The following is a 24,264-nucleotide window of genomic DNA, read 5'->3' on the forward strand; positions in this document are numbered from 1 at the left end:
AATGAAGGTCTAGGGAAACGGTCTACTTTTGATCTTTACGTATCAGGCTATCCAAATAGTGTAGGGGTGCGTCCACACGTGGCGAATGCGCGGCTCGCTGCGCGCGTGCTGTCACGACAATCGTTTTGTGCAAGGCTCAAACCAAAAGGCACGCCCGCAACTACGAATTTACGGTGCATTCGACAGATGAGGATGTCTATACACCCTAGTGTAGTTATGAAAGAAAATATCTAGGGATTCCACAAACTTTTACCTAAGAGAAGGAGCGAAGAATAAATATATTTTTTTACTACTTCTAAAATTCACTCACCACACTCCTTGACCTCATACCGCCACTGTATGAGCACACCAGCCTTGGCGCAGGCCATCGCGTAGTCTCCGAGCACGGGGCAGAGGCACCGCGACGCGTCACTGCCACATGCACACATGTCGTACACGCACGACTCGTAGTATGGTTCCACGTCCACGTACCAACGACACGCTGGATAGGAAAGGTTTATTTTTATATATTTTCTTGGTTATGTAATATTTTACATGAGGAGACTGCCTATCTGACCTCCTAGTGAGCCGGATTTACCCGTATTACCAGGATAAAAAGTAGAATTCCTCGGTTATTCAACACTGAAGGAATTTTTAAATAGAATAAATTCTTCAGATTTATAAAAGGAGGAAAGTTTTACTTAATCTTTGTATGTTGTTGTAAATAAATAAGGTATTTCGATGTACAATCGCCAATAATATGTGAGGATGTTAGATCCTTGAAACAATTAACATTAACTTGCCATCCAAACTAAAAAGGTTGAAAATGATACATAAAACGTCCACATGGCATTGTTGTTAGCAGAAATAGTGTTACAATTAAGTATTGAGTAATAGCAGAAAGGTACGTGTTATAATGGAGGTCAGTTAATTTGTCTCGAATGTGACGGTATTTTTATATTGGTATAAACAACGGGGGCGTAGCTCAGATGGTAGAGCGCTCGCTTAGCATGCGAGAGGTACCGGGATCGATACCCGGCGCCTCCAAACTTCTTTTTATGGATTTTAATCCTTCTAATATAGGCCTTTCTAGAGAGCTTGTCAAAATTGTAAAGAGTGTGTCAGAAACTAAGAGTGTCAAAAATCAGAGTTTTGGGCTAAACTTTTTATTTATATGTCCTTTTATATAATCAATTTATGGACAAATCTCGGAAACAATTAGGGCGATAAAAAAAAAAACTTTCAGTTAGACATCCCACGAACGAACTTATCTAGCAATGTTTTATCCGGATCCACAAAGTAGTTCCCACAAGACCGCTGGCGGAAGCTATTATACGCTATCATCAAATATAAATAGTAATATTGTTGTTACAAATAATTTTAATATTTGCATGTCGAATGGTAAATAGTATGAGATTTACTATATTTTAAGACCTATGTATGAATACCTGCCGGGGCTGCGGGTTAGTTAGTTACCGCGGCCCTGGTACATAAAAAGCCTACGAAGGAACATGATGGTTTTTAGTCAGTAAGAGTGTGACACTCCCTCACTCTGCTAACCCACAGCGGGAGGAGTCATTTGATCATTTCCCATCAAAAAAAGAAAAAAGACCTATGTATTCCCATGTTTGCAAAATATTATATTCTATCAGTACCACCTACCTTCAAACACCTTACTCTTCAGCTTGCTACAGTACTTCTCAGCAGCCTCTTTATTCTCCATGTTAGCCTTACAAGGATGTTCCGGCTCCTTCGTATCGATGTCGGCACAGAACTCCCTGGTCTTCCACTTGTTGGCGAACGCTAGAGCTGACTGCTCTATGTCCTTCTCAGGAGTTAGGAAGTCATCCTTTTGGTTCAAGTTGAAGGTACCGCAGAGACCCTGGAGAAAAGAATTTGTTAGTGTTTTGATCGCAAAAATATTTGAAAACATACACGAAAAAAATCACGTTTGTTGGATTGGGGCCCCGAATTTTTTTATTTAATAACAGTTTTCAGTGTTTATTGTTACAGCAGACAATACATAATGAAACATATACAAAATACACACGATACAAAATACATAATGTGTGTATACATAATGTGACAGACGGAGTGCGGAAGTCTTAGTAACTGGGTTCCGTTTTACCCTTTATCATGGACCCCAAAAAAAGGGATGATTAATTTATTATGTTGGGTATGGTCTTCACCTTGGTCTTTCCTTGGAATTCAGCAGGAACGTCGATGAAGACACGAGTGTTGCCATCCCACCATAGGTCCACTTTGTTCGGCAGTTGAACTAAAATAAATAGATTATGTTAACATCGGTTACAATAGTGCTATTTTCTCCAAGATCCCTTTATGTAGACGACTTCATCTATTCAAGATTTACCAGACAAGACATCTTATCAGTCTTACCACTAGACAAACATTATTTTAGTCTAAATAATACCCAATGGCGACCTCAAAACCATCATTTCAACACGTAACAAGATATTTACTTACCAATAATAAACATAGAAGACGCAGCCCTGATCCTGATATCGCCCACCATGACAGGCAAGCTGGACACCTCCCCGCCGTTCACAAGTATGAAACCTCCTTGCTTCATGTGGATATTCGCGCCATCATAGTTTAAGTTCACCGCTTTGGTGCAGGACGGCTTTCCTTCGCCCTTGTAGGGGCTTAAGTTCATTGCCTGGAGAAGAAGGGGGTAAATTAAATTACTAGCGGCTTAGTTAAGGAGAAATTTTGCAATGTTCGATAATGGTATGCGCACAAATGTTTTTTTCTGGTCTACTCATTATAGCAAAAAGTAAAATTACGTGCGAACATTTCTAAGATGTCCGTGAACACAAGCTAGGGCCCGGCGCAAAAATAAAAGAGCGTAGCGGAAAGGAAGTTCATAGACACTGGAAAATCCACTTTAAAATTTTAGAAATAATTTTGGGCCTAGTAGCGAACTCAAGCCAATATATTTACCCCAATTTTGGTTTAATCTTTAACCTGATAGTTACCTCAGTAACAGCGCCAGAACAAGCGACATTTTCGACCTCCACAGTAATGTTGTCAGCCTGCAGCATGGTGTAGGTGCAGTGCCCCATGAAGTCGTAGCGCAGTCCGTCGAACGTGCTGTAGTGAGGGTCCCCGATGGCGCTGCATCGTGCTCCACAGGCAATCGCCGTGCATGTCCACTCGCCTGCCTCGCATGTGCTGCGGGACGATTAAGATTGTTATACAAACTTTTTTCTATAGGTGACAAAGTACATAAGCAGTCAAATTGAGAACCCTCTTCTGGGAAGGAAGAAATTATCTTAAAAAAGATAAAATAGTGGGTAAAGTTGGGTGGTGGTAAAGTGTACGTCCGAGGACGTTTCAGCCATGCGCATAAAAGTTTTGTAAATACTTCGTCGTGCGTAGAGAACAATTATAACGTCCTTATTATAGGTTTAAAGTTTAATAAATTGTATTTTTTTTACTTAGCTCAGATTCTTTTGTAAATAGTAGAACTTCAATTTACATAATTATTTCGTTTCATTCAGGAGTTCTTGACATAATAGAAATTTTGACTATCCATCAAAATTAAATAAGTATCTAAATGTACAAAATACGCGCAAAAAATATTTTCATAAACACTTAACTCTCATACACATCACAGAGCATAAAAACCACACTAAACTCACCAAGTATTACAGTCCTTGCGTATCGTAGACCCCGGCTTAAAGCTCTTATTCCTGAGTCTACAAGGACACTCAGCCTTCGGGACACACTTGCCCTCCTCCAGCAACAGGCCCTCGGGACAGAAGCACCCTTCCACGCAGGAGTTGTTCCCGGAGACGGAGGGAAACGCACAGCTGGGCTGTACGTCGGGCCCGCATGGTTTGTAGATCTTACCTTCTGGGCACTGCATGGCTGGAGGTGAAGGTGGGTGTTAATAAGGAGTTCAAGATTATGAATTTATGACAGCTTTGAAGGCTAAAAAAAAACAGTGACAATCTTGACAATCTGATATCTATGGCAAATCTCTTTAGGTCAATAAAGAAAATATTAAATTTTATTGTATCATAAAATTTTAGTTCCCAACCTATATTTGATAACAGTTATTTTAAATCCAGTTTGCTACCAAAAAAGAAACATTTAATTTCATCTGTTTAAGAGTGTAGGTGCCACATACAGAAACTAATAACACACTTATAACTCCTATATTTTTGTGTAGGGGGTAATAAGGAAGATATTCTTAGTAAAAAGAGTATAAAATGCTTACGGCAAGTGTTAGGATCACGCCACTGCTTCATTTCCTCGACGCCATGTCGCAGGCATTCTTTGGCGTACACAGAAACTGTGCTGCAGGCGCATTCCTCGGGACCTGGTCAACACACAATAATTAAGCCTTGTTACTATTATTCAACACTCATTGTTTTGCTATTATATAGCAAAGTAGGCGAATGTATAAAAACTAAAAGGTTTCACTCACTTAAAATCGTAGTACAAGCGCAGTAATCCCATTGACATGCTTCCAGTAATAGAGTCACATCCATCACCTTCAGAAAAGAAAACAGTTACATATTTTTTTCTATTTAAGTTCAAGATTAAGTTAAGATTTGTATAAAACTGTATTTTGCGTGAAATAAACAGCTTTTTTATTTTATTTAATTTTTAAAAATATTTTTTTTCTCTTTATGGTCTTGGAGATTCTATATAGTATTTACATATACGATTCTTTTAAAGCAAGTATTCTTGCACAAAATTAAGTAAAATAAGATCGAAATTTGGCATGCACTGTACAGGAGGTTCACATACATATCAAACTGCATACATATCATTAGTTTAAAGTATATAGCAATTTTTTGTCTACAACATACCTTAGAGCATTTCCTAAACTTGTTCTGCGAGAATATCTTGTTACAGAAGAGCTGTGCTCGCTTCATGTCCTCGTCGGAGGTAGATGCACAAGCGCTCGTCTCTGTCGGCTTGCTGTCGCATATATCTGAAACATTAACTTATTTAGATTAACTTATACCTTAATCATTATAATAAAACTGCTAATAGTAAATTTAGGTATGACTTAAAACAAACATGCCATATTTTCAGCAGAACTTACCATCAATTTTATGCACCTGCCACGACGAAGCGAGTACGGACTTGGTCTTGGCTGTAGTCTTGTCTCTGGTCATGAAGTCATTCTCCGGGTTACCGTCTAATGTGCCACAGAGGCCTTCCGTGTTGTTCCATAAGAGAACTGACCCTTCTACTTGGATTATGTTCTGTGGGGAGGATTAATAGGATGGAAATCAGTAGTTCGTAACTGTGATAAAAAAATTGCTTACAAAATTACTCTTTTGTGTGAAGTTTGAAATGGGAAGCATCAATGTTTTAAAGGATCTATGCTATATGATGGCACAAAATTAGTATTAACCAGTTAATAATAAAAGTGCGCTGTGGTACCGATATAAATCATTCACCGGTATGCCGATTATAACCAAAATAGACAATTTCAGGATGAAAGACCTAACTAAATATAATAATATTTCCAAAATAAAACATTCAAAAATGAACTTCGATTTACTTATTTACGTATCAACAAGAAAACAAAACTTTTATTTCGTAGAATAGTTCCAGACAAAACGGATGCAGATTATCCAGGATCATATAATAACGGATGTTAGATAATTATATTTACGCCAAAAATGGCTACCCAATTGATGTCATTGACATTTACTCAATGTACTTAGATTAACTATTTTTAAAGTTGTTGACCTCACAAGGTCACATAATAAAAATTTAAAAGCTCAATTTCTCATACCTATTTGCGTGATTACTTAAAGAATGCAATCAAGCATAGTGTTTGATAAAAATGTTAAAAATCCTCATCAAATTCCGCTGTTTAGATCAGAAATTTGAAGGAAACGGCTTCTTTCCTTTTCTGTTACAGCTGAATTAGAAATATTACATTTATTTGAAATTACGTATGGAGATGAACTGCATCCTAAGGAAAAAATACAGATATTGCCTAAGTACCTACATACAGAATGTCATTAATTGTACCTCCTACCAAAAACTATATAAATACTTATACAACTATTTAAATCTATGTAACATCTATATAACTATGTAAAATCAGTACTTACATTAGTATCCCACTTAATAGTAACTCCGACCGTATCCAGGTTGACGATCACATAATCGCTGGGCATAGACACCCGGATACCCGGGAGAGACGCCGGCATCGGAATCAAGCGCTTGGTGTTACGGAACAGCACTGATCCGTCCTCTGTTGACACAAGGGAATTGCAACTTTATTGTGTTGGGTTTAGAGAAAATTGTTTAAATGGCTTCTAAAAAAACTGGTCCTGATACAAGTTTGATGATACAAGTCATCGGGATCAGTCGCTTGGTGTTACGGTACAGCACTGATCCATTCTCTGTCTAGACAAGGGATATGCGAATTTATTGACTTCATAATACAGTTGTAAATTGTATTGCAAGACCAGCCCTAATCACCTGGCAAGACCAGTCTTTTGAATGCAGTATGGAACTTTATTGTCTAGCTAGAGAATACAGGTATACAAGACTAGATCCTTGACAAAGCTCTGTTGTTAAGAAAAAATATTGTGATATAAGTTTGCGACATGGGATTATAAGAAGAGAAGGAAGCCTTAACCCTAAAGTACATTTTGCAATACACACTCACCTCCAACAGCCAGGTTATAAAGTTTGTCATCTAAATACATGGTGAGCTCGCTGGGACACCTCGCGGGGTTCTTGCAGACTCCATGTTTGACCTCCACTGAGTACTGGTGGTTCTTCGCGTCCCGGACCAAGATGTGCTGGCAGGGAGACTCGAAGCTGGTGGCAAAAGTGGTTTTTGGGATGAGAGAAGTGCTGGTAAATTGATGGACGACATATAAGAGGTTACATTCACAAAGGGAGTAACTATAAATAAATAGTAACAGAATATAAGGTAGTTTCTGCTGTAGAAATATGATTGAATTACATATAAAAAAATATAAGTAAAACAAATATGTACCAAAATTGTATGAAGGGCCGGGATCACGAGGTGGAATAAAACTTACAGGTTAGTAAAGAAGGATAGTGAAAATAAAAATACTATATAAGTTCAAGGGAAAGGTTAATATGACATCTAGAATCACCAAAGAAAAAAAAGCACAAATACAAGTCCTAAATACTTTAAAATCAAAATATAACTACATACCTATAAATCTTGCCATCAAAAGTCTTATAATGCACTCCCGCCCAGCTCAGACAAACTCCCCCTTTAGGGGTTAAGTCCTGCACCACAACAATAGGCCTGCCCGTGCCGTACGTGGTATGTTTGCCGTGACCCGTGTGCGAGTTCGAGTCGTCGTGCGAGTCGTCAGGGTGAGTGTTGTGCGTGTGACTCTCACTTGTCATCTCGCGGTGGCCGTGCTCGCTTGTCGTTTCGGAATAGTAGGTGTAAGTCTGTGAGAAAAGGTGACATAGTTTAGAATGATGTTAACCTATACTTGGCGACTGTGTAAGTCCTAGTCATAACAACTGTACTCTAAACTTTTTCTACACAAAAGCTGTTGGAAAACCTTTAATAAATAAAAACCAAGGAGGGTTACAGGCTTTAATGAAATCCCTGGCAACAGCACTCAGGTATAAAAAGAGTTAACTTGTAGTTTTCTTAAAAACAAATAAGACTGAGTAAACTTACAGTGTTGTGTCTGTGACTGCCTGGTGTAATGACAACCACTTCAGCTGCAATAGAAAAAAAACACATTTGTAATGTCTCCCTAATTCATTCAAATACATAAAACTAATTATCTTTTTTACGCCTCAGGCGTTTTCTATCAGCCTTAAGGATAACTTACCGTCATGAAGAAACAGAAGTGGATGTGTGCGTACAATACTATTCCTATAACATTCTTCTTTACTCTCTCTTCCTAATTTCCTGTTGTACCGGAGTTTATACCCTTTTTTTGTCGTTGGGTAAAAAATGGTATTACGCATGCCCTTCCCGTCGGGGGACTTGTCTGGAAATCTATGGCGTCCAGTCCCCCACTGGCGATTGCCCACCTCACGGCAGGCCCCTCAGGCCTCCCCCTGTGGGGAGGGGTCCTTACCTTTATACCCTAATGCTACAGTTTGTCTACTCACGATAAACACAGTGCGGTATCGGCTGGGGCTCGAACACTCCAGTAGCATACTGGCACGTGTACAGCTCAGTGGGCGGCGAGCTGTACGTGCTGCCCGCTGGACACGTCAGCACGCAGCTGGACGCTAGCTGTCTGACGTCACAAGGTACTATATACTCACGATAAACACAATGCGGTATCGGCTGGGGCTCGAACACTCCAGTAGCATACTGGCACGTGTACAGCTCAGCGGGCGGCGAGCTGTACGTGCTGCCCGCTGGACACGTCAGCACGCAGCTGGACGAGTCACTGTCGCCGAAGCAGTCGTACACGCCGTTGAACGCTAGCTTTCTCACGTCGCAGGCGGAAATAGCTGGAAAAAATTTACAAGTTAATCAAGGGGTAAAGAGATGTTTTATCTTTAGAATTATTTTTGTAATAAACATATTTCAAAAAAATTGCCCATCATTCTGAAGTCAAAAGTTGATAAATGAAACTGTCCATACCCCTGTTCCATTTGATATATTCTTCAAGGGACATCCATTTCAATTGGCCAACAGTGATAACACACCTCAACAAGTTTCAACCAAAATATTCACCAAAACCAATACTCACAATACTGGCACTGAGGTCCTCTAAAATCAGCAGGGCACTCGCACATATTGACCGACAGACAGACTCCTCCATTCTGACACGGCGGGCTGCACTCCGGCAGGCAATCAGGGATGGTGGAGAAGTCAGCTCGCGTCGGCTGCCACTGACCATCCATACATTGCATGTTGGCTATCGTAGATCCGTCTATGAACTTGTGTCCTTCCATGCACGTTATTGTGCAGAATCTGGGTGGAAATAGAAGAAGATATAACTACAGTTTAAAGGGGAAAAAGGATTTGTTATTAACTCTTGCATCGCTTTAGAAGTGGTTAAGTTTGCGAAAAAAAAATTGAAGAAGTGGAGTTCAGATCCAGTTGCATTTGCGATTGGACCTAAGATCCAGGGTATACTTAACGTATTTGAACATACAAATTAAAATTAAAACTCAAGACTTTGTAGCCAAGTTACAACGTCTCTCTAGCTTTATGGCCAAAATCAAACTCTCCCCTAATTTTCTTACGTCCAAGGAGCTATCTTAGCATGCTCAAATCAAATGATTTTTATAAGCCACTTACTCAGACGTGCATTTCCTCTGCGAGTTCATGGGCAGCGGCGGGTAAGACAGGCACGGCACCTTCGCAAACTCGCAATACTTGCCGCGGTAGTTCGAGGGACATTGGCACGTGTTCGTGTCTACACAGATGCCGCCGTTTTTGCAGTCAATGTCGCATTTATCTGTAAGGAGGTATAAACAGTGGTTAAGATACGAAGATAACACTAATTTTGGATATAGACAACTGGATCTCAAGGAATGTATAGACCAAAATTACCGAAATAGCAGACCAATCGCACACCAATCAAATGGCAATCGAATACGATTGGTCTTTTATTAGTAGCAGAATGCCCGATATGGTTAAAACTGCTATTGCGATCATATTGCGATTCGATTACTATTCGATTTTGACATTATTAACTTAGGAGAATCGGGCCCCTGAGCATTCTATGACTGCTGTAGATCAAAATTGCGGGTATCCCAGATATCGAATCGCGGAAGGTGCTAAATCTTCAGACAAGCATTTAATGCTTACCTACACTATCTTTTTAATTTTATTTCCCTTTTGGTGTTCTATTTTTAGGATATCTATATCCTGAGGGTCCCACGCAGTTCCAGCTTTATTATTAAGTACTTACGCGTAAAAAATAAGCTTATCAATATTTTTACGCAGCTTGTTATTATGGGTAATTCCGTCAATCGAATTTCTGATTACTACAAGTACCCAGGCAAGTAGCTTGGAATTATTGCGTACTTTGAACCGCATCATCGTTGTTTCATTGGAATGGTATCGCTGAAAATCCTGAAGGTCCACAGTCTAGGACACAACCCTGACCCAACAAACTGCATTTGCATTATCACTGACATTGGCTTTTTAGGTCGTAGTGTTATTTGCAAATCGGACGGACGGCAACGCCGGCGCCGGCTTAGATTTGAGAAGCTTCCGTTCAGCCAGATAGCGACACCCACGCGGTTTGATAATCGCTTATACCTACCCTGCTATGGCGTCTATTTTGATCTTATCTGGACTTTATTTGTATTGCTTTTCAAGTTCGCTTTTACAACCTCACTAGGAATACAAGTGGAGTGTTTAATCTACAGGTAATTTTTATTTGGAGATGAAAAGAGCAATCTTGGAAGAATGTTGTTACCTCGCCATAAGAATAAAATTGCATTTCTCTCATGCATGTGGCTATTTTATGAGACGCACTAGGAAAACATTCCTAGATCGACCTTATAACAATTATCATAGGATTACTTGAACCACGCCATATTAAAAAAGATCATCCTTTTAGTCATTGTCTTAAATCTGTAGGTTCTTAAAAAACCTAAAATAATTTACCTACTTAATCTTTATTTATAAAAACATAATGATCAGAGTTGTGTAACCTTCATTAAATGAATAGGCATATATAATATTAGTCATTAGATATAGTTACCGGCACGGATATTGAGCTCTCGGCGGAGGAGCGGGGATCGCTTTGCGCACTGTACACTGTACCAATAAATCACTTCTGCGCAGGTGAAGGTCAGGGCTCAATATCCGTGCCGATAACTATAACATAAGTTAACTTACGTTCGTACGGGGCATTGGCGTTGTTCTGGAATTCATTATAGTTGGGCCTGAAAAAAGATACGCAATGTTACGTATAACTTATAACAAAATTACCTTTTAGAGGCATTATAATTGGTAGAGGGAGAAGCAGGTAGGTACATCTGGGGACCACGGTCGTTTTTAACTTGCAAGAACTTAGCTCTGTCACAAAATGTCCTAGGGGTTAGAAAATGAGAATTGTTTTTTTAGCAGAAAGGCATATTCGTAGGATCAACTACTAATTACATTTACAGCAACAATTTAATGCATGGTGCGGATCAATGTTGAAAAAATTATGTAATATTTTTCTCTTTATGTATTTTTATTTAGGAAGACAGACACTTTAAAAAAAATATTAGCTAACGGTTCTAATATTTATTACAGAACATATTTAAAACAAATACTCACATGCCACCATTATTTGAATACCAAGTCTTAGTCTCCGAATATTTCGATTTCGTCCCATAGGCATTTTTGGTTCCACCGTAGCCAGTACCATAACTGTTCTTAGTTCCACCATAACCGGTCTTGGTCCCACCATAACCGGTTTTGGTACCACCGTAACCGGTTTTGGTACCACCGTAACCAGTCTTGGTACCTCCGTAGCCAGTTTTGGTACCACTATATGAAAATCGTTGGTTCTTTAAATATGGCGGCACGTAATCAGGAGCTTGCACATCGGATTGTCTGTAATTTTTAAATGAAAAACAATTAAAAAAATAATAAACGCATTTTTAGGACATTCTAGTTCAACCTAGTCTATCCTAACACATAATATATTCGAGCTAAAATTAGAGTACACAACGTGATTAATAAGTCATTACTTGAGATCTATGGGGAAAAATAGTGGAATTAACTTTACCGGATAAGTCACCGTCAATGAAAGGAAGAGGTCTGAATAGAGCTTTTAATACCAATATAAAGTTCTGATAATGTCGTTTAACCCAAATAGCTGCCGATAGACGACTAGTAATTTCGTTACGGAACTCAAAAATATGGTAGCGTTTATCCACATTTCTAGGCTCCTGGATTTATGAACTGGGAAACTGTCTAGACTTTATTCATTGGACACAAAAAGCGCCATGGGGAACCATTTTTGATATAGACGCTAATCTCAGAAACGTGGTGAATAGATACCTTGTCCATTTAGGTACTATGGAAGGCTTTAAGCTACCTTTATGCGGGTAGACAAAAATTGCAGTGTAACTTTCGTAAGCGCGTAAAATATTTAGCTGAACAATTGAAAAATAAAAAATTACACAATTGAACAATTTTATTGATTTTTTTTTTTATTGAAAACCTAAAGTTACATAAGTAATAAAAAAAAGCTTTACTTTTTTAACTTGAAACGGTTGTCGCAAGTTTAATGCTTGAAGGCAAAGGCACCAAACACTCATACAGCCTTAAAAAAATATGTCTAATTACTGGTTTCTAGATTCAAATTATAATAAAGAAAATAAAAACGTACCCATACTGATCGCCATATGACGCCGGTGCCGGTATCCCGTACCCAGCGTCACTGAGATACGTTGCTAATAGTAAAATAATCGCCTGAGTAACCAGATACATGTTTACTGTTTGAAACTATCCATGTAGTCAGTTCCAATAAACAGTTGTCGTGCCCGACGACACGAGCAAACTGACTCCAGAATGGTAATGCGGTGGTTTTATTAATTCCACTTTATGTGACAGGATACCTATTAATCGTTCTACTGATAACTGAAAACTTATCAACGAATGCAGGATTTGCCTTGTAATAAAATGCAAATATTTTTAGGCGAGAGGAAGATGAGATTCATGCTGTAAGATTTTTGAAAATTCGATTAATTGTTTAAGAAACAAAACTGGGTACTCAAGTAAATACAACAAGTTATTAAATACAAATTAAAAAATAAATAAAACAAACGCCATAGAAAAACGAAACGTCATTTCTATTTTAAATAAGGAACACTTTTGAATTTGAATATTATGAGAGTAAAAGGCGCCAAAATTACTATCGTGTACTTATTGGAAAAAAGTGTGAAAGAAAATGCCTCCAAAAAAGAGTAAATATTGGTCTCGTGCTAAGAAACAAGTAAGAATTTTATTTTTTCTAATGCTTATGTTACATTTTTCCATAAGCACATAAAAAAATCATTTGTTATTTAAGAAAATATCCTGGCTGTTTATGGGAAATGTTGTAAGTTTCCCCAAATCCTTTTAATTTTTGCGGAAACTCAAAACGTGTGGTTAAACCCTCGGTTCATACTTAGTTAGCATCAAAAAAAACTTATACCTACGTGACATATCATAAGTAGCATGGACAGTACTTGTATTTTTTTTATCACCGACGACAATTTTTGACCTACTTCCCGTGTTTTACTAAGATTTTAGAATGATGTATGTTCTTAAAAGTAAATCTATCATTACAGAAGCAGCTAATAACAGCAAGGCTTATGGAAATCAGCCTCAAAGTAGACGACCACATTTATAGGCAGAAGCTGATATCGGATCTCGATGCTGAACTGTATTTGAAAGAGGTGGGCTCATACAAACCGCAATGTAGTGGAGACGAGCGCTCGTTGCAGGTAAGTAAACCTTTTTATTTCTGCTGCTTAATTTACTAACAGGTTAAATAGAAGATCGAAATATACATAGAACATTGAGTATACGTATTTCGTACTTTAAATGTTAATAATTATTTCTTCCCTGATAATAAACTCGGAGTACAATAAGCGTGATATTTTTGGCATTACGTAAACCCCCTCTTCTTTTGGTGTTGACCTTGCCTATTGTTCGTTTAGTTAGATATATAGGTTTAGGTTCACTTCCAGTTGATATAGGTAGCCGCTACTAGCACAGATTTTCTTTATAAGCCTCGATGAACGTCGGTGACAAAGAGGGTGTTATAACCTGTTTGACCTTAGACTGCCCGTTGCTAACCATCAGATGAGATAGGTAAAACACGCGCCGTTTTCATTGATAATTTTTTTTTTTATCAATTTAGCCTTTAATCCGTTTTAAAACAAACTGTCGTAGGCGTATTTGCCATAACAACAACGCCATGCGCGGATCAGGGATAAGCTTATAAATAGCGGTGACCTACAGTCAGACGGAAGCTCAAAGTGACCTGAAATCGAATGTACTAAACTGTATCTACGTTGGGATATAGGATCACTTACCCTGAATTCTAGAACTGAATAAAAAGAACAGACATCTTGAAAAGTCCTTTAGTCGATTTTCCTTTCCTAGGCATAGACACCATACTGTACTTGTAATAGGACCCCATACAACATCATTACTAATTTAAGAGTACTTACCTAAAGCTATCAGAATAGCCCTAGGCATAGGACATGTGGATGTGATACCCACTAGCGCCAGTAGGGCTTCCGAACGGAAACACAGGGGCGTATCTATGATCTTCTAGGAATTCAGTGTTCATTTTCCCTATTAACAATAAAATATAATAAAGAGGATTTTTCATTTTTTAATTGTACACTAAATTACTGGACCCATTTAAAATTTCTTTCACTGTTGGAAAACTACATTCTTCCCGAGTAACATAGGCTATGTTTTATGCCCGGTGCGGGCAGTAATTCCCACCGGACGTGGGTGAAACCACGGTAAAACCGCTAGTTAACAATATAACTAGTAGCGTCAATGGATAATAATTGTTTTTCATACGTATTCAATGGAATTCATGACGCGTTTGTATCTATAGAACCGATAACAACCACTGATTGCGAAAAAAATACATGAAAATAATGCGAAAAACAATTTATATTTAGTACTTCTGCCCTCGTTTATATATGAATCAGGATATTTTTATTTGACCCAATTATAGACATATCACAGCTTTCATACATTTCAATATTCTCTTGTAGGTAATCGAAAAATTAATCAGATGTATGAAAGCAATTATTATAGACCATCAAGAACAAAGAGGCGATAGTCATGAAGAACCGAACATGCGTGAGGGTTCTTCATCACCAGTGTACTCCATGCCAGATGAGGATAGAACCTACCTTACTCAACCTGTCGAAGGTGGTATCAACGTCACAGAACCAAATAATGATGTGGAGATTATAGATTTAGTTGATAGCGATGATGAAGGAAACCATGAAGCTGATAATGCAACAGCGGAAAGTTCTAGATTAAATGTCGAAGTTGATTTACACAGAGGTATGTCCAGTCTATCTCTGAAAGATACAGAACAACTAGATACAACTGTTGATATTAATTGTTCGCAGAGCATACTCAATAACTTTGAAGGCGTGGTAAACGAAATACATCTGGAAAAAACTACCGTTCCTTCTGATGTAATGGTCAATATTAATGCAAAAGCTAAAGCAGTTGATTTTATTCGGACTGACAAAGAAGTGTTTTTACACAATTATAAAACACCTATTGTTGAACAGCGACATACTGATAATTTGAAAATTATGGATCATTTAACCAAAACATCAAATGCTACCAAAACTCACTATACCCCTGAATCAACACTGACTGTGATTACCAATCAACCAAAGATAATAAAAACTACAACTAACGTTTTAACGATGAATCCAATAGAAAAATACAACAATAATACATCTGCTACTGATATTTCTGATACACAAAGACAGACTTGGTATGATTCAAATAAAACCTGTTCAATAAATAATTTTGGCCAAGCTAGTGAAACACAGCTTACACATGCTTTTGAACGTGTTGGTCAAAAGATTATAAGCACAGCTCAAAATGTACTCGATTTAAATACAGGCGTACCAATCAATACTTATAGGGGAATAGATAATACAAGGCAATCAAACACTCCTGAAACATTAATTAATAAAGAAAATTCTGAGAACGTCAAAAAGAAAAGATGCCCACGTAAGAAGGTTACAAATGAAGTAGAAGTCAAACCTAAAAATAGAAGAGGTCCTAAACCAAAAGAACATAGTAAAATAGGCTCAAAGAAAAACAAAAGTGTACCAATATATAACAAAAATGTAGAAAATGATTTGTCCTGGGTGGAAAATATAAGATACGTGAGAGAAATTAAAGAAGATGAAAATGAGACTCAATTGAATATAGAAGAATCTTTTTGGTGCAATTATTATCTACCCAACAATTGGAATGACAATGATTTTTTGTATTAGGCTGAATTGTATTAAAATTTTGATTAATTAGTATTTCATTTCTTGTGGTTTTCTCAGCCACCTTAACGCCTAAACCATGTATGTTACAGGTACCAATGACAGATATCTAGCTAGACCTATGAGACCTCTAAGCTACTTTTTAACTGAAAGTGTAAGCAAGTTGTGAGAAGTACCTTCAGTTATCAATAAACCCTATCATCAGCCCAGACTTTCCCCACCTATATTGTATTGGGGTCGGCTTTTGGCCTAACCGGAGACAGCTGCTAAAGCCCTATTATTGCAAAAATATCTGAAACAAGGTTTTTTGTCAGTAACGTAAGTATCTGTGGTAAAACGATTAGCAGTCAAGTAGTGTCTCGGATTCCAAAGTTCCCGTATAGATACCGTTTCAGGCAAACCCTGCGAGAGACTTAATAAAACTACACATAATATGATTCAAATATTTAATAGTTATAGATAATAAGACAAACTTCAATTACACAAATGTATACGTTTACATAAACAGCAACATAGGAATATTTCGTATATCATAAGTAAAACTTATATGTTCTGTGATCTGAATTTATCTAGTGATATCGTATGTAACTAACTTCTTATGATTAGAGTTAGAACCATTGCTGTATTATATTATATAATAGGCCTGCAAAACATGAATGCACTTAAGTTGGTGTTATATGTGTTAAAGTTATGTTATTTATTTTAATGTTATGTAATGAATGAATTATACGACGGTTCATGGAACTTGTTCTAAGACCTTTGTATTGAATCTCTATCTACTTTATTTTAAAACGTGGTCTTAAAAAGTACCGGCTTGAGCACTAGGTTTAAATCACAAAGTTAATGGACTAAACCTAGCAATAAAGTCAGTACTTTCTAGGGCCACGTTTTTCAATAAAGTGGAGGACCAATGATAGTTGCAAAGTGCCTAAATTGATTTTGTTTTTCTATGGTACATAAATTATTTATACTTATTTTTTGTATATGTATCTTTTGAAAACAACCAGACAAGCTTAATTATCAATTTCATTAAACGTGGTAGGGTAACAATAGAAATAACATTTCAACATTATATTATGTACTTAACAACTTCTGTTTTACCTAAGGTATCAGATATGCAAGTGTATTTTGTTAATTTTTTTACTTTCCAATATTAATTTCATTATTCTTATCTTTGTGACACATATTTCAATTGAAGAATATAAAATACGTAAATAATATTTCAGAGATATTTGATTAAATTGGCCAGTGATATAAAAAACATCGAGCACACTACTCCATCAATAATCAGATATATGAAAAACAAACTTAATTACAACGTGATAGAGTTGAAAATGCCCAGGTTGCTTTAATGATGTATAATAAATAAAATCTATAAAGTATATTTACAATATAGTATGTATATTTATTTATGAATGTACATACTTTATCAACATGTAACATTCGCAGCTGATATTACAAATCATAGCTGTATTACAACACATACAATATACATATATAATAAAACTACAGTATTACAACAACTAAATATATTTAAAAAGTATATTTACATAAACTTTATTGGCCTTACTACAAAAACTTTAACGCCTGTTTTACACTTGTCTAAAAAAATTGTGGCTCCAAAATGAACCATATGTCAACGTCATAATTTGACATTTTTTTAGACAAGGCTTAAACTGACGTTAAAAAGTTTTTGTGGTAAGACGGTATGTATATAACAGGTTAAGGAAGCAGGTACATATATTAAAATATGTAGGACTAACGAATATAACATTATTTTAAACTAGAGAGATTGAAACATAGAATATAAACATAATTAAAAGAATAACATAATAAACTTTCACTTATTGCCATAAACCACAACAAGGAAAATTACAGAAATATACATTGATTTTTTCTCACTCAAGTATTTTTACTTTTGCTATCGCAAGATGAAAATTGGCATTATTTACTATGGTCTTAGATGCACCTATATATATCTAAGATACATATATTAAACTGACCAAGGATAAATTACATCAACAAGTACCGTGTTCGCTAACGCGTAAATGCATTCATAGACTACCAAAATATTGGTAAATGAAGATGCGCAGGACATATTATAGTGCACAAGCATTTGCGCAAACACAGGTGCACTCACTATTCTTTCATTCTCATAGAGCGATGGGACGGCAATCCGACACGACCGGAGAGAGATCACAAGCTGGACCGATCTTATATCGAAAATATAGCACTTCACAAATATTTCAGAAAGCCCCAATTCAGTTATTTATGAATAAATTATATTATTATTATTTGATAATTTATCGACTGTTGGTGAGCGCAGCACTAACTCAATTCCTTCACGTTTAAGTTTAGAGATACGTTAGAAATATTTGCACATCCAGTCTGATTTTATCGACCAGCCTATAACCAGACACTGGATATCATTCCATCGTTTCATTTGGCAACAAACAATTATTCCTAGTCAACGAATAAAATACGCACTCCTATTTATTTTAACTAATGTATGCAAAAGCTACGATATACAATAATTATTCTCATTCTAATATTGAACATGTTTTTTAATAATTTGAGAATACATATTTTATTTCATCACTTACTTGTATACAGTCCCCATAACATTCTATAATAACCATCGATATCGACAAATTAAAATGTACTACTACACTATTCTAGCAATCTCATATTTATTAAATCAAATACTACTTTAGGCGATTAGATCTATTTCGTTTACGGTTAATGTTTCTTCATAAAGGGACGACTTTGTCATCTATTAATAGATATTAAATTATTATTATTTATTAAATTGGCAGATTACGGTGAATAATTTTCAACAATTGATGATTAATTTCCTTAAAGTTTAAAGGACTAACAATATTGCATCGAGACTACGTGTTAAATTAATTCAAAAGACAATGCAAATTGAGTACAAGTACAACTAAAATTAAATTAAAATTATCACAAGCAACAATGTCTTAATATAAAAGAATCACCACGCATTTTTTATTCCTCGGTTCACTAGATAATTTTTCGAGACTCCGTTTTTTACTTCAAGTTAAAAAGCGCCGTGAGCTCTTAACTAAAGTATTCTTGTATTTCTCTAACCTACCCTTTCCCCTAACTTGATATCTATTAAGCCTTTTTAATTTCTAAAAGGTTTATTTCCAACGCCAAGCCGTAATTATTCAATAATTTATACAATAGAACTTTTAATTTAACAATTTATTTATAAATATTGATTAAGTATTCTTCAACTGGAACCTTGCTATATTTAGATACCTGGCATAATGAAATTTAATGATAATTAATGCAGCTTTTCTTACAAATAAAAACCACTCTTTTTTTCAAATGATATCTTTAGTACTGATTAAATTATGGGTATTATTTATGGTAACGAGAAATCTTGATGTGAAAATGATTGAGCAAATACTATTGACTAGGGTCTAATTTTGTAGCTAACTGCGAGATTTCTTGATCAACAAATGCCTTTTTGAGATCAATTCTCAAACCTTCCAGCTTCTTCTATCAACCACTCCTTACCCCGTTACAAATATAACAAAGTTCCAGCCACCATTATCTACCTACAGCCAAAATCATCATCACCGTTCTTCCACAACAGTGCCTTATAACATGATATTCAAAATTGAACCTAATGTCTTGTACCTTAGAAGCTGAATTTGCCCCTGACCTTGAAGAAGCCCATACCAGTCTTGTTGTGTAGGAGAGAGGTGACTCCCACGTAGCTTTGTATGACTATAGGGGAGTGGTGTATGCAGCAAGCTGAAGATGTCATGTTCTCTATAGCCCTTTGCAGTTTGAGGGCGAAAGTTTCCATGTCGTATGTTGATTTTTCTTCGGCTGTTCCCTCTGGAAAATAATATAAAAGTCTGGGTTAACAAAAAACAACTGTTATTTTTCCAATACAAAAGCAGCACAATTAATGGGAGAATTCAAGATAAGCAACAGGAACAGCCTTACAGTATCGTCGCCAACCACCTTTCTACTCGATGACCAAGCGGCAAATGAAACCGGACGCTTTATTTTTTATTTTATTTTTTTGTATGGCATCTCGCAGTTCAGCCTAGGAGGCCGTGTACTGCTTAGCCGGACTTTTCCCTGTGGATGCCTAGAATTTAAGGCCTCCAGCCAGGGGGAGAGCGGACGCAACTGAGCGCTCGCTTTTATAGGAGGTGGTGGGGATGGAAACTACCCACAAAAAATTTGGCTTATAATAGGTACTGTTTACCCACCTTTATGCCAGAAGATAGGGTGTGAGGCGTAGGTGAGGAACGGCACATCTTGGCTGAAGGGGTTCCACACGGTTTTCAGCGGCACTGGCTCACCTTTGTTCCACATCAGTCGCACGCCACGGAGGTGGCGCTCTCTATAAATACATAGACAATAAAGAAATATTTCATAGAATTTTGAGAGGAAGAAAGAAAAAGAAAATCATTCATTTCATGAGTTTCTTTTGAACAATAGTTATCCATTCTTGCACATCATTTTTGGAATATTCATCTTATATAGCGAGGACTTCAAGTTACGAGTATTAACTTAGCAAGCATACTGGTTTTTATACTAGATGCAAGTTTCATTCTGAACAAAGTTCCATCAAATATTCTAAAAACAAGACGTCCTACTATTCCAAAATAAAGAAGTACCTAAAACTAACTAGGTACATAATATAATTAAATTGATAAAAGCTAGAGCAACTAAAATCATGCATTTAAAACGTAAGGTAGGTATGCATGTGTAGGAATGTGTATGAAAAGTTATAAATAACATAAATAATATTTTCATATTTTGTATAAGTGTGGTTATTATTTGCCGAAAACTATACAATACATGCTTGAAAAATGAACTGATGAGACCGACCGATATATATATAGAAGTAAGTAAGTAATAACAAAATTATGAAATTGTATCTCTAGACAACAATTGTCACGCCACACATACTGAAGTTATGCTTTCACTACGCATTACTTGTAAAAGAAAATATTATTTCCAATAGAGAAGTATATGCTGTAATAACAATCGATTGTAAAGGAAATCATTGTCTAGAGAAAAACAATGCGACGTCGAATATTTTTAATTCTTGCTATATAACATTAACGGCCAGTTTCTTCATCAAAGGTTAAAGTTAAAGTTATGGCTAAAGTAATGTCTAAAGTAAAAGTAACGGTTAAATTCATTTTTTCTATTAGTTTTGCTGTCACTTTAGCCTTGAAAAAACGAATTTGACCGTTACTTTTACTTTAGACATTACTTTAACTTTAACTTTTGATGAAGAAACTGGCCGTAAGAGACTACAGTAAGCTACCAAAATTTACAAAATACAAGCTACAGTAACAACGAGAAAAGGCAGACGACTTTTATTTGTTATATCGTTTTGTACGTACGACAAAAATAAGGAATTGTCTGAAGTCTGTCCTGATATGAAGCATGTTATCACAGGCCTTGAGAGTAAAATTACGTCAGTCAGAGGCGGTCCTAGTTGGAATGCCTCTGAGTCAGCGTTTTCTACATATTTATGAGTGAACCACCCATATCAATCCCCTCTTTGTTATATCTTTCCCCCTTACTGCGACGAGTTAAGCTTAATATTAGGTTTTAATAAACCCTAGAACAATTTACGAAGTTATCTGCCAATAATAAAGTATCCCCGAAGCTAAAACCATTCTGCTCTGTGCTCACCAACACGCATTCCCAGCGTGGTGAGTATGGACCAATCCCCCACTTAAGGGAGGCTTCTGTCCACCAGTGGACGTGACGAATAAAGCAAATCTAAAGGTATCCAGCATACAAAACTAGCACTAACAGCACGTACAATCTAAAAGCTACGCGACTAATTACAAAATGAACCCAACAAAGCGTATTACAGTGTTATCCTACAGCAACTGAAAGTACCTAGGTTCAAAATACTTGGGATCGAACAGTCTACTGTTCTGATGGTCGGCGTCTTCGTGAGAGGGTCGGCGGCAGAGGCGGTCTATGACGCAGTCTTTGACGACCGTCGTCACACCACTTGCGATGCCGTTCAGGCGACTGTGTGCCAATGTACCGGTTAAACCTTATGTGTTATGAGCGCCTAGTACCTAACTGTATCTTAAGTTAGGCTTGATTATTATAATGCTTGAAAAGTTGTAAAGAAATACTGGATTTTATGATGCTAAATAAAGTTCATAATTAGAAAAAAACATGTTTTGAAAAATCTTATTACTGGTCACTTGTATGTGCCTATCTAAGTGAGGAATTTGTTACCTATCTAATATTATTGCTTAAGTTTCCTTGAACTCATTTGACCTCTACAGATTCTATAATTAGATAGGAGGATGACTGTATTATGTTTTGCTGAATAAAACCATGACTTGAATGCTGTTTAGGTAAAGTTATTTACAATATGAATATGAATGTATAAATAAACAATTGTAGTATAATAAAATTATTTCTTAGAACAAATGAATTGTTCTACCAGTCAATAATAATAGGCCTAATATAAATGTAACTGAGCAGTGTTCACTGTAAAGTAAGTCACTTCATAGTTTTTTTACTAAACAACTAAAACTAGTTATTGACTAATCATTATGTAACAGACACATAATAGATGCCTTTTTTGTGTAGATGTTCAAAACAAGTTTTTATTTATATAAGGCTGTTTTCTTCCTGTCTGATCATGTTTATAAAACTGTGAATTTTATTGATTAAATACACATAAGTATGTATGAAATAATACATAATATAAATAAGAGTGTACGGTTAGAAAAAACTTACGGAACTAAGGATGATGGAGGATAAACCAGCTCCCCGATAACGATAGTATCCAGGTCATCCAAGTACGTCTTCTTGAAGTCCAGCTGCTTCATGGCAATGAAGTCATATTTGATCGTCATCACCAATCTTGATGTGAGAAGCACAATCCTCTCCTTTTCATTGTCCCATAGAGTTATCCTGGAAAGTTAAATAGAATTTGATATTAAGATAAAGAAAAGTTAAAAATAAGTATTTAATCAGATAATAACGTTGTAATAACAAAGGATTATCGTGACTAATTTTACATAGGTACCTAGGTGGAATTAATTCTTGCACCTCTGCTATCAATTCTGAGATCTTGTGATTAACTGTAAAAATAAAATATAATTTATGCTTACTCTGTCAACAACCAGGATCCTAAGTACTCTCCATCCTCGGGGAATAAGAGTGCCGTGATACACTCCTGAATAGCTGTGTCCACAACTCCTTTACGGAAGGTAAAGAAGTCTTTGATATTCTCTTTGTCAAATGGGACATCGTAACGAGGAAATACTGCCTGGTTGTCATCGGGTGGAGCCGCTGCTGAGTTTGCCTGCTCCTCGGGACCTCTGGCATCTGCAGCAGGACATGAGGACATGTTGGAGTTCATGTGTACAGTGTAGTCAGTCAGAAAGTTTTTTAGTGATGCAGTAATCAATCTAATAGTAAAGCCAATGGTTTATTTTACATTATACCTAATTGAATAGCTTCATGCTATATTAAGAATTGAATTGTTCCTCTAAAAATAAATTTTAAATACATGTTTGTACTTATGTGTCAGTATTGACTGCCTATTTTTACCTGCGACCCATAGAAAAAACATCCAAGTTGACTATGAGCTAACTCTATGTTTCCCAACATACCGGCAAAGGAAGATGTGGAGGAGGTCAAGGAATTTGCACCAGACAACACTGAGGGATTAACACCAGTCGGGGGTTTCCTTCTCGCTGTATTATCGTGAGTATTATTACGATTACTTTCAGAAACATCGGCCACGCTCGTGTCCGTCGACAGCTGCAAGGTACCGCCGCGGAACTCCAAGTCTTCATCCAATAAATCACTCATCGTGTAATTATGTAGCTTTATTTACTCAAACCACTGTTTTCTTTATAAATATTAAATTCCTCTGCGTAAATAAAATAATCGACCGACGGACTGATAAGCGACGTCAATGTCAATTGCGTTTTGTTTCATCGCTAAGATTGTGTTTTGAGATAATTCCGAATCTTTAAATAAATACAATAATTACACTATTTATATTATATGACTATTACAATTATAAGTAATAGTTAATATTATTGGTTTTGCTACAATTACATGTAAAGGTTTTTAATTATTTATAGTGAAAAAAAAAACAACTAAACGTGCGTGCTTGGCGGGAACATCGCGGAAATGTAACATGGCGGGATTTTAAAAATTAAAGTTTGTTTCAATTTGTTTGTGAAAAGAAGTTTGATTTTAAACTGAACTGCCTTGTGGATTGAAGTGCGAGTTAAAATTATACAAATAAATAAAATATCCCATAAATGATAAATG

At 36.4% G+C, this 24,264-nt stretch overlaps 3 protein-coding genes and 1 non-coding gene across 7 annotated transcripts in view; 2 read left to right on the forward strand and 2 right to left on the reverse strand.

Annotated features, from left to right (window-relative positions):
- The window catches only part of LOC124631285 (hemocytin-like), a 51,919-nt gene extending 43,008 nt beyond the window's left edge, over positions 1-8,911 (reverse strand). Inside the window, exons 1-16 of the mRNA XM_047165604.1 lie at positions 8,694-8,911; positions 8,260-8,451; positions 7,658-7,701; positions 7,172-7,419; positions 6,650-6,804; positions 6,087-6,229; positions 5,060-5,222; positions 4,821-4,945; positions 4,433-4,499; positions 4,223-4,324; positions 3,642-3,870; positions 2,976-3,171; positions 2,464-2,656; positions 2,169-2,257; positions 1,642-1,861; positions 311-481 (exon numbers count right to left, since the gene is read on the reverse strand). Coding sequence (XP_047021560.1) covers positions 311-481; positions 1,642-1,861; positions 2,169-2,257; positions 2,464-2,656; positions 2,976-3,171; positions 3,642-3,870; positions 4,223-4,324; positions 4,433-4,499; positions 4,821-4,945; positions 5,060-5,222; positions 6,087-6,229; positions 6,650-6,804; positions 7,172-7,419; positions 7,658-7,701; positions 8,260-8,451; positions 8,694-8,898 — 2,542 coding nt within the window. The 5' untranslated portion in view covers positions 8,899-8,911. The remainder of the gene's footprint in view (positions 1-310; positions 482-1,641; positions 1,862-2,168; positions 2,258-2,463; positions 2,657-2,975; positions 3,172-3,641; positions 3,871-4,222; positions 4,325-4,432; positions 4,500-4,820; positions 4,946-5,059; positions 5,223-6,086; positions 6,230-6,649; positions 6,805-7,171; positions 7,420-7,657; positions 7,702-8,259; positions 8,452-8,693) is intronic.
- Trnaa-agc lies at positions 954-1,026 on the forward strand. Its single transcript has one exon. It is a non-coding gene; the product is annotated as a tRNA-Ala (tRNA).
- A 4,289-nt stretch (positions 8,912-13,200) lies between the features above and the next one.
- LOC124630936 lies at positions 13,201-15,969 on the forward strand. Its single transcript, XM_047164979.1, has 2 exons — positions 13,201-13,386; positions 14,683-15,969. Exons 1-2 carry the CDS (start codon positions 13,201-13,203, stop codon positions 15,937-15,939), a joined length of 1,443 nt encoding a protein of 480 aa, XP_047020935.1. The 3' UTR covers positions 15,940-15,969.
- Positions 15,970-16,369: 400 nt separating this feature from the next.
- Positions 16,370-23,889, reverse strand: LOC124631309 (tumor protein p63-regulated gene 1-like protein). Of its 4 annotated transcripts, none has more exons than XM_047165637.1 (6): positions 23,706-23,889; positions 23,088-23,304; positions 22,711-22,887; positions 21,847-21,984; positions 20,190-20,323; positions 16,370-19,806 (listed from the first exon to the last, which is right to left on the reverse strand). In XM_047165637.1, the coding sequence occupies exons 1-6, from the start codon at positions 23,791-23,793 to the stop codon at positions 19,604-19,606; spliced, it is 957 nt and encodes a 318-aa protein (XP_047021593.1). In that variant the 5' UTR covers positions 23,794-23,889; the 3' UTR covers positions 16,370-19,603. The 4 variants fall into 4 exon arrangements, with proteins under 4 accessions (XP_047021593.1, XP_047021592.1, XP_047021591.1 ...); XM_047165636.1 differs by having other exon boundaries at positions 21,874-21,984; positions 23,592-23,889; XM_047165635.1 differs by having other exon boundaries at positions 23,592-23,889.
- Positions 23,890-24,264: the final 375 nt, after the last annotated feature.

This window comes from Helicoverpa zea, chromosome 6 (genome assembly GCF_022581195.2).
Source record: "Helicoverpa zea isolate HzStark_Cry1AcR chromosome 6, ilHelZeax1.1, whole genome shotgun sequence".
NCBI lineage: Eukaryota > Metazoa > Arthropoda > Insecta > Lepidoptera > Noctuidae > Helicoverpa > Helicoverpa zea.

What these genes read in the sequence shown, in the direction of transcription:
- LOC124631309 (XM_047165635.1), bottom strand. Translation starts at nt 23,793, where the DNA reads ATGAGTGATTTATTGGATGAAGACTTGGAGTTCCGCGGCGGTACCTTG. An exon ending in CTCCACATCTTCCTTTGCCG is followed by an intron (nt 23,305 to 23,591) that starts GTATGTTGGGAA and finishes GTCCTGCTGCAG; the next exon opens with ATGCCAGAGGTCCCGAGGAG. An exon ending in CCCTATCTTCTGGCATAAAG is followed by an intron (nt 19,807 to 20,189) that starts GTGGGTAAACAG and finishes ATTATTTTCCAG; the next exon opens with AGGGAACAGCCGAAGAAAAA.
- LOC124630936 (XM_047164979.1), top strand. Translation starts at nt 13,201, where the DNA reads ATGTTCTTAAAAGTAAATCTATCATTACAGAAGCAGCTAATAACAGCA. An exon ending in GAGACGAGCGCTCGTTGCAG is followed by an intron (nt 13,387 to 14,682) that starts GTAAGTAAACCT and finishes ATTCTCTTGTAG; the next exon opens with GTAATCGAAAAATTAATCAG.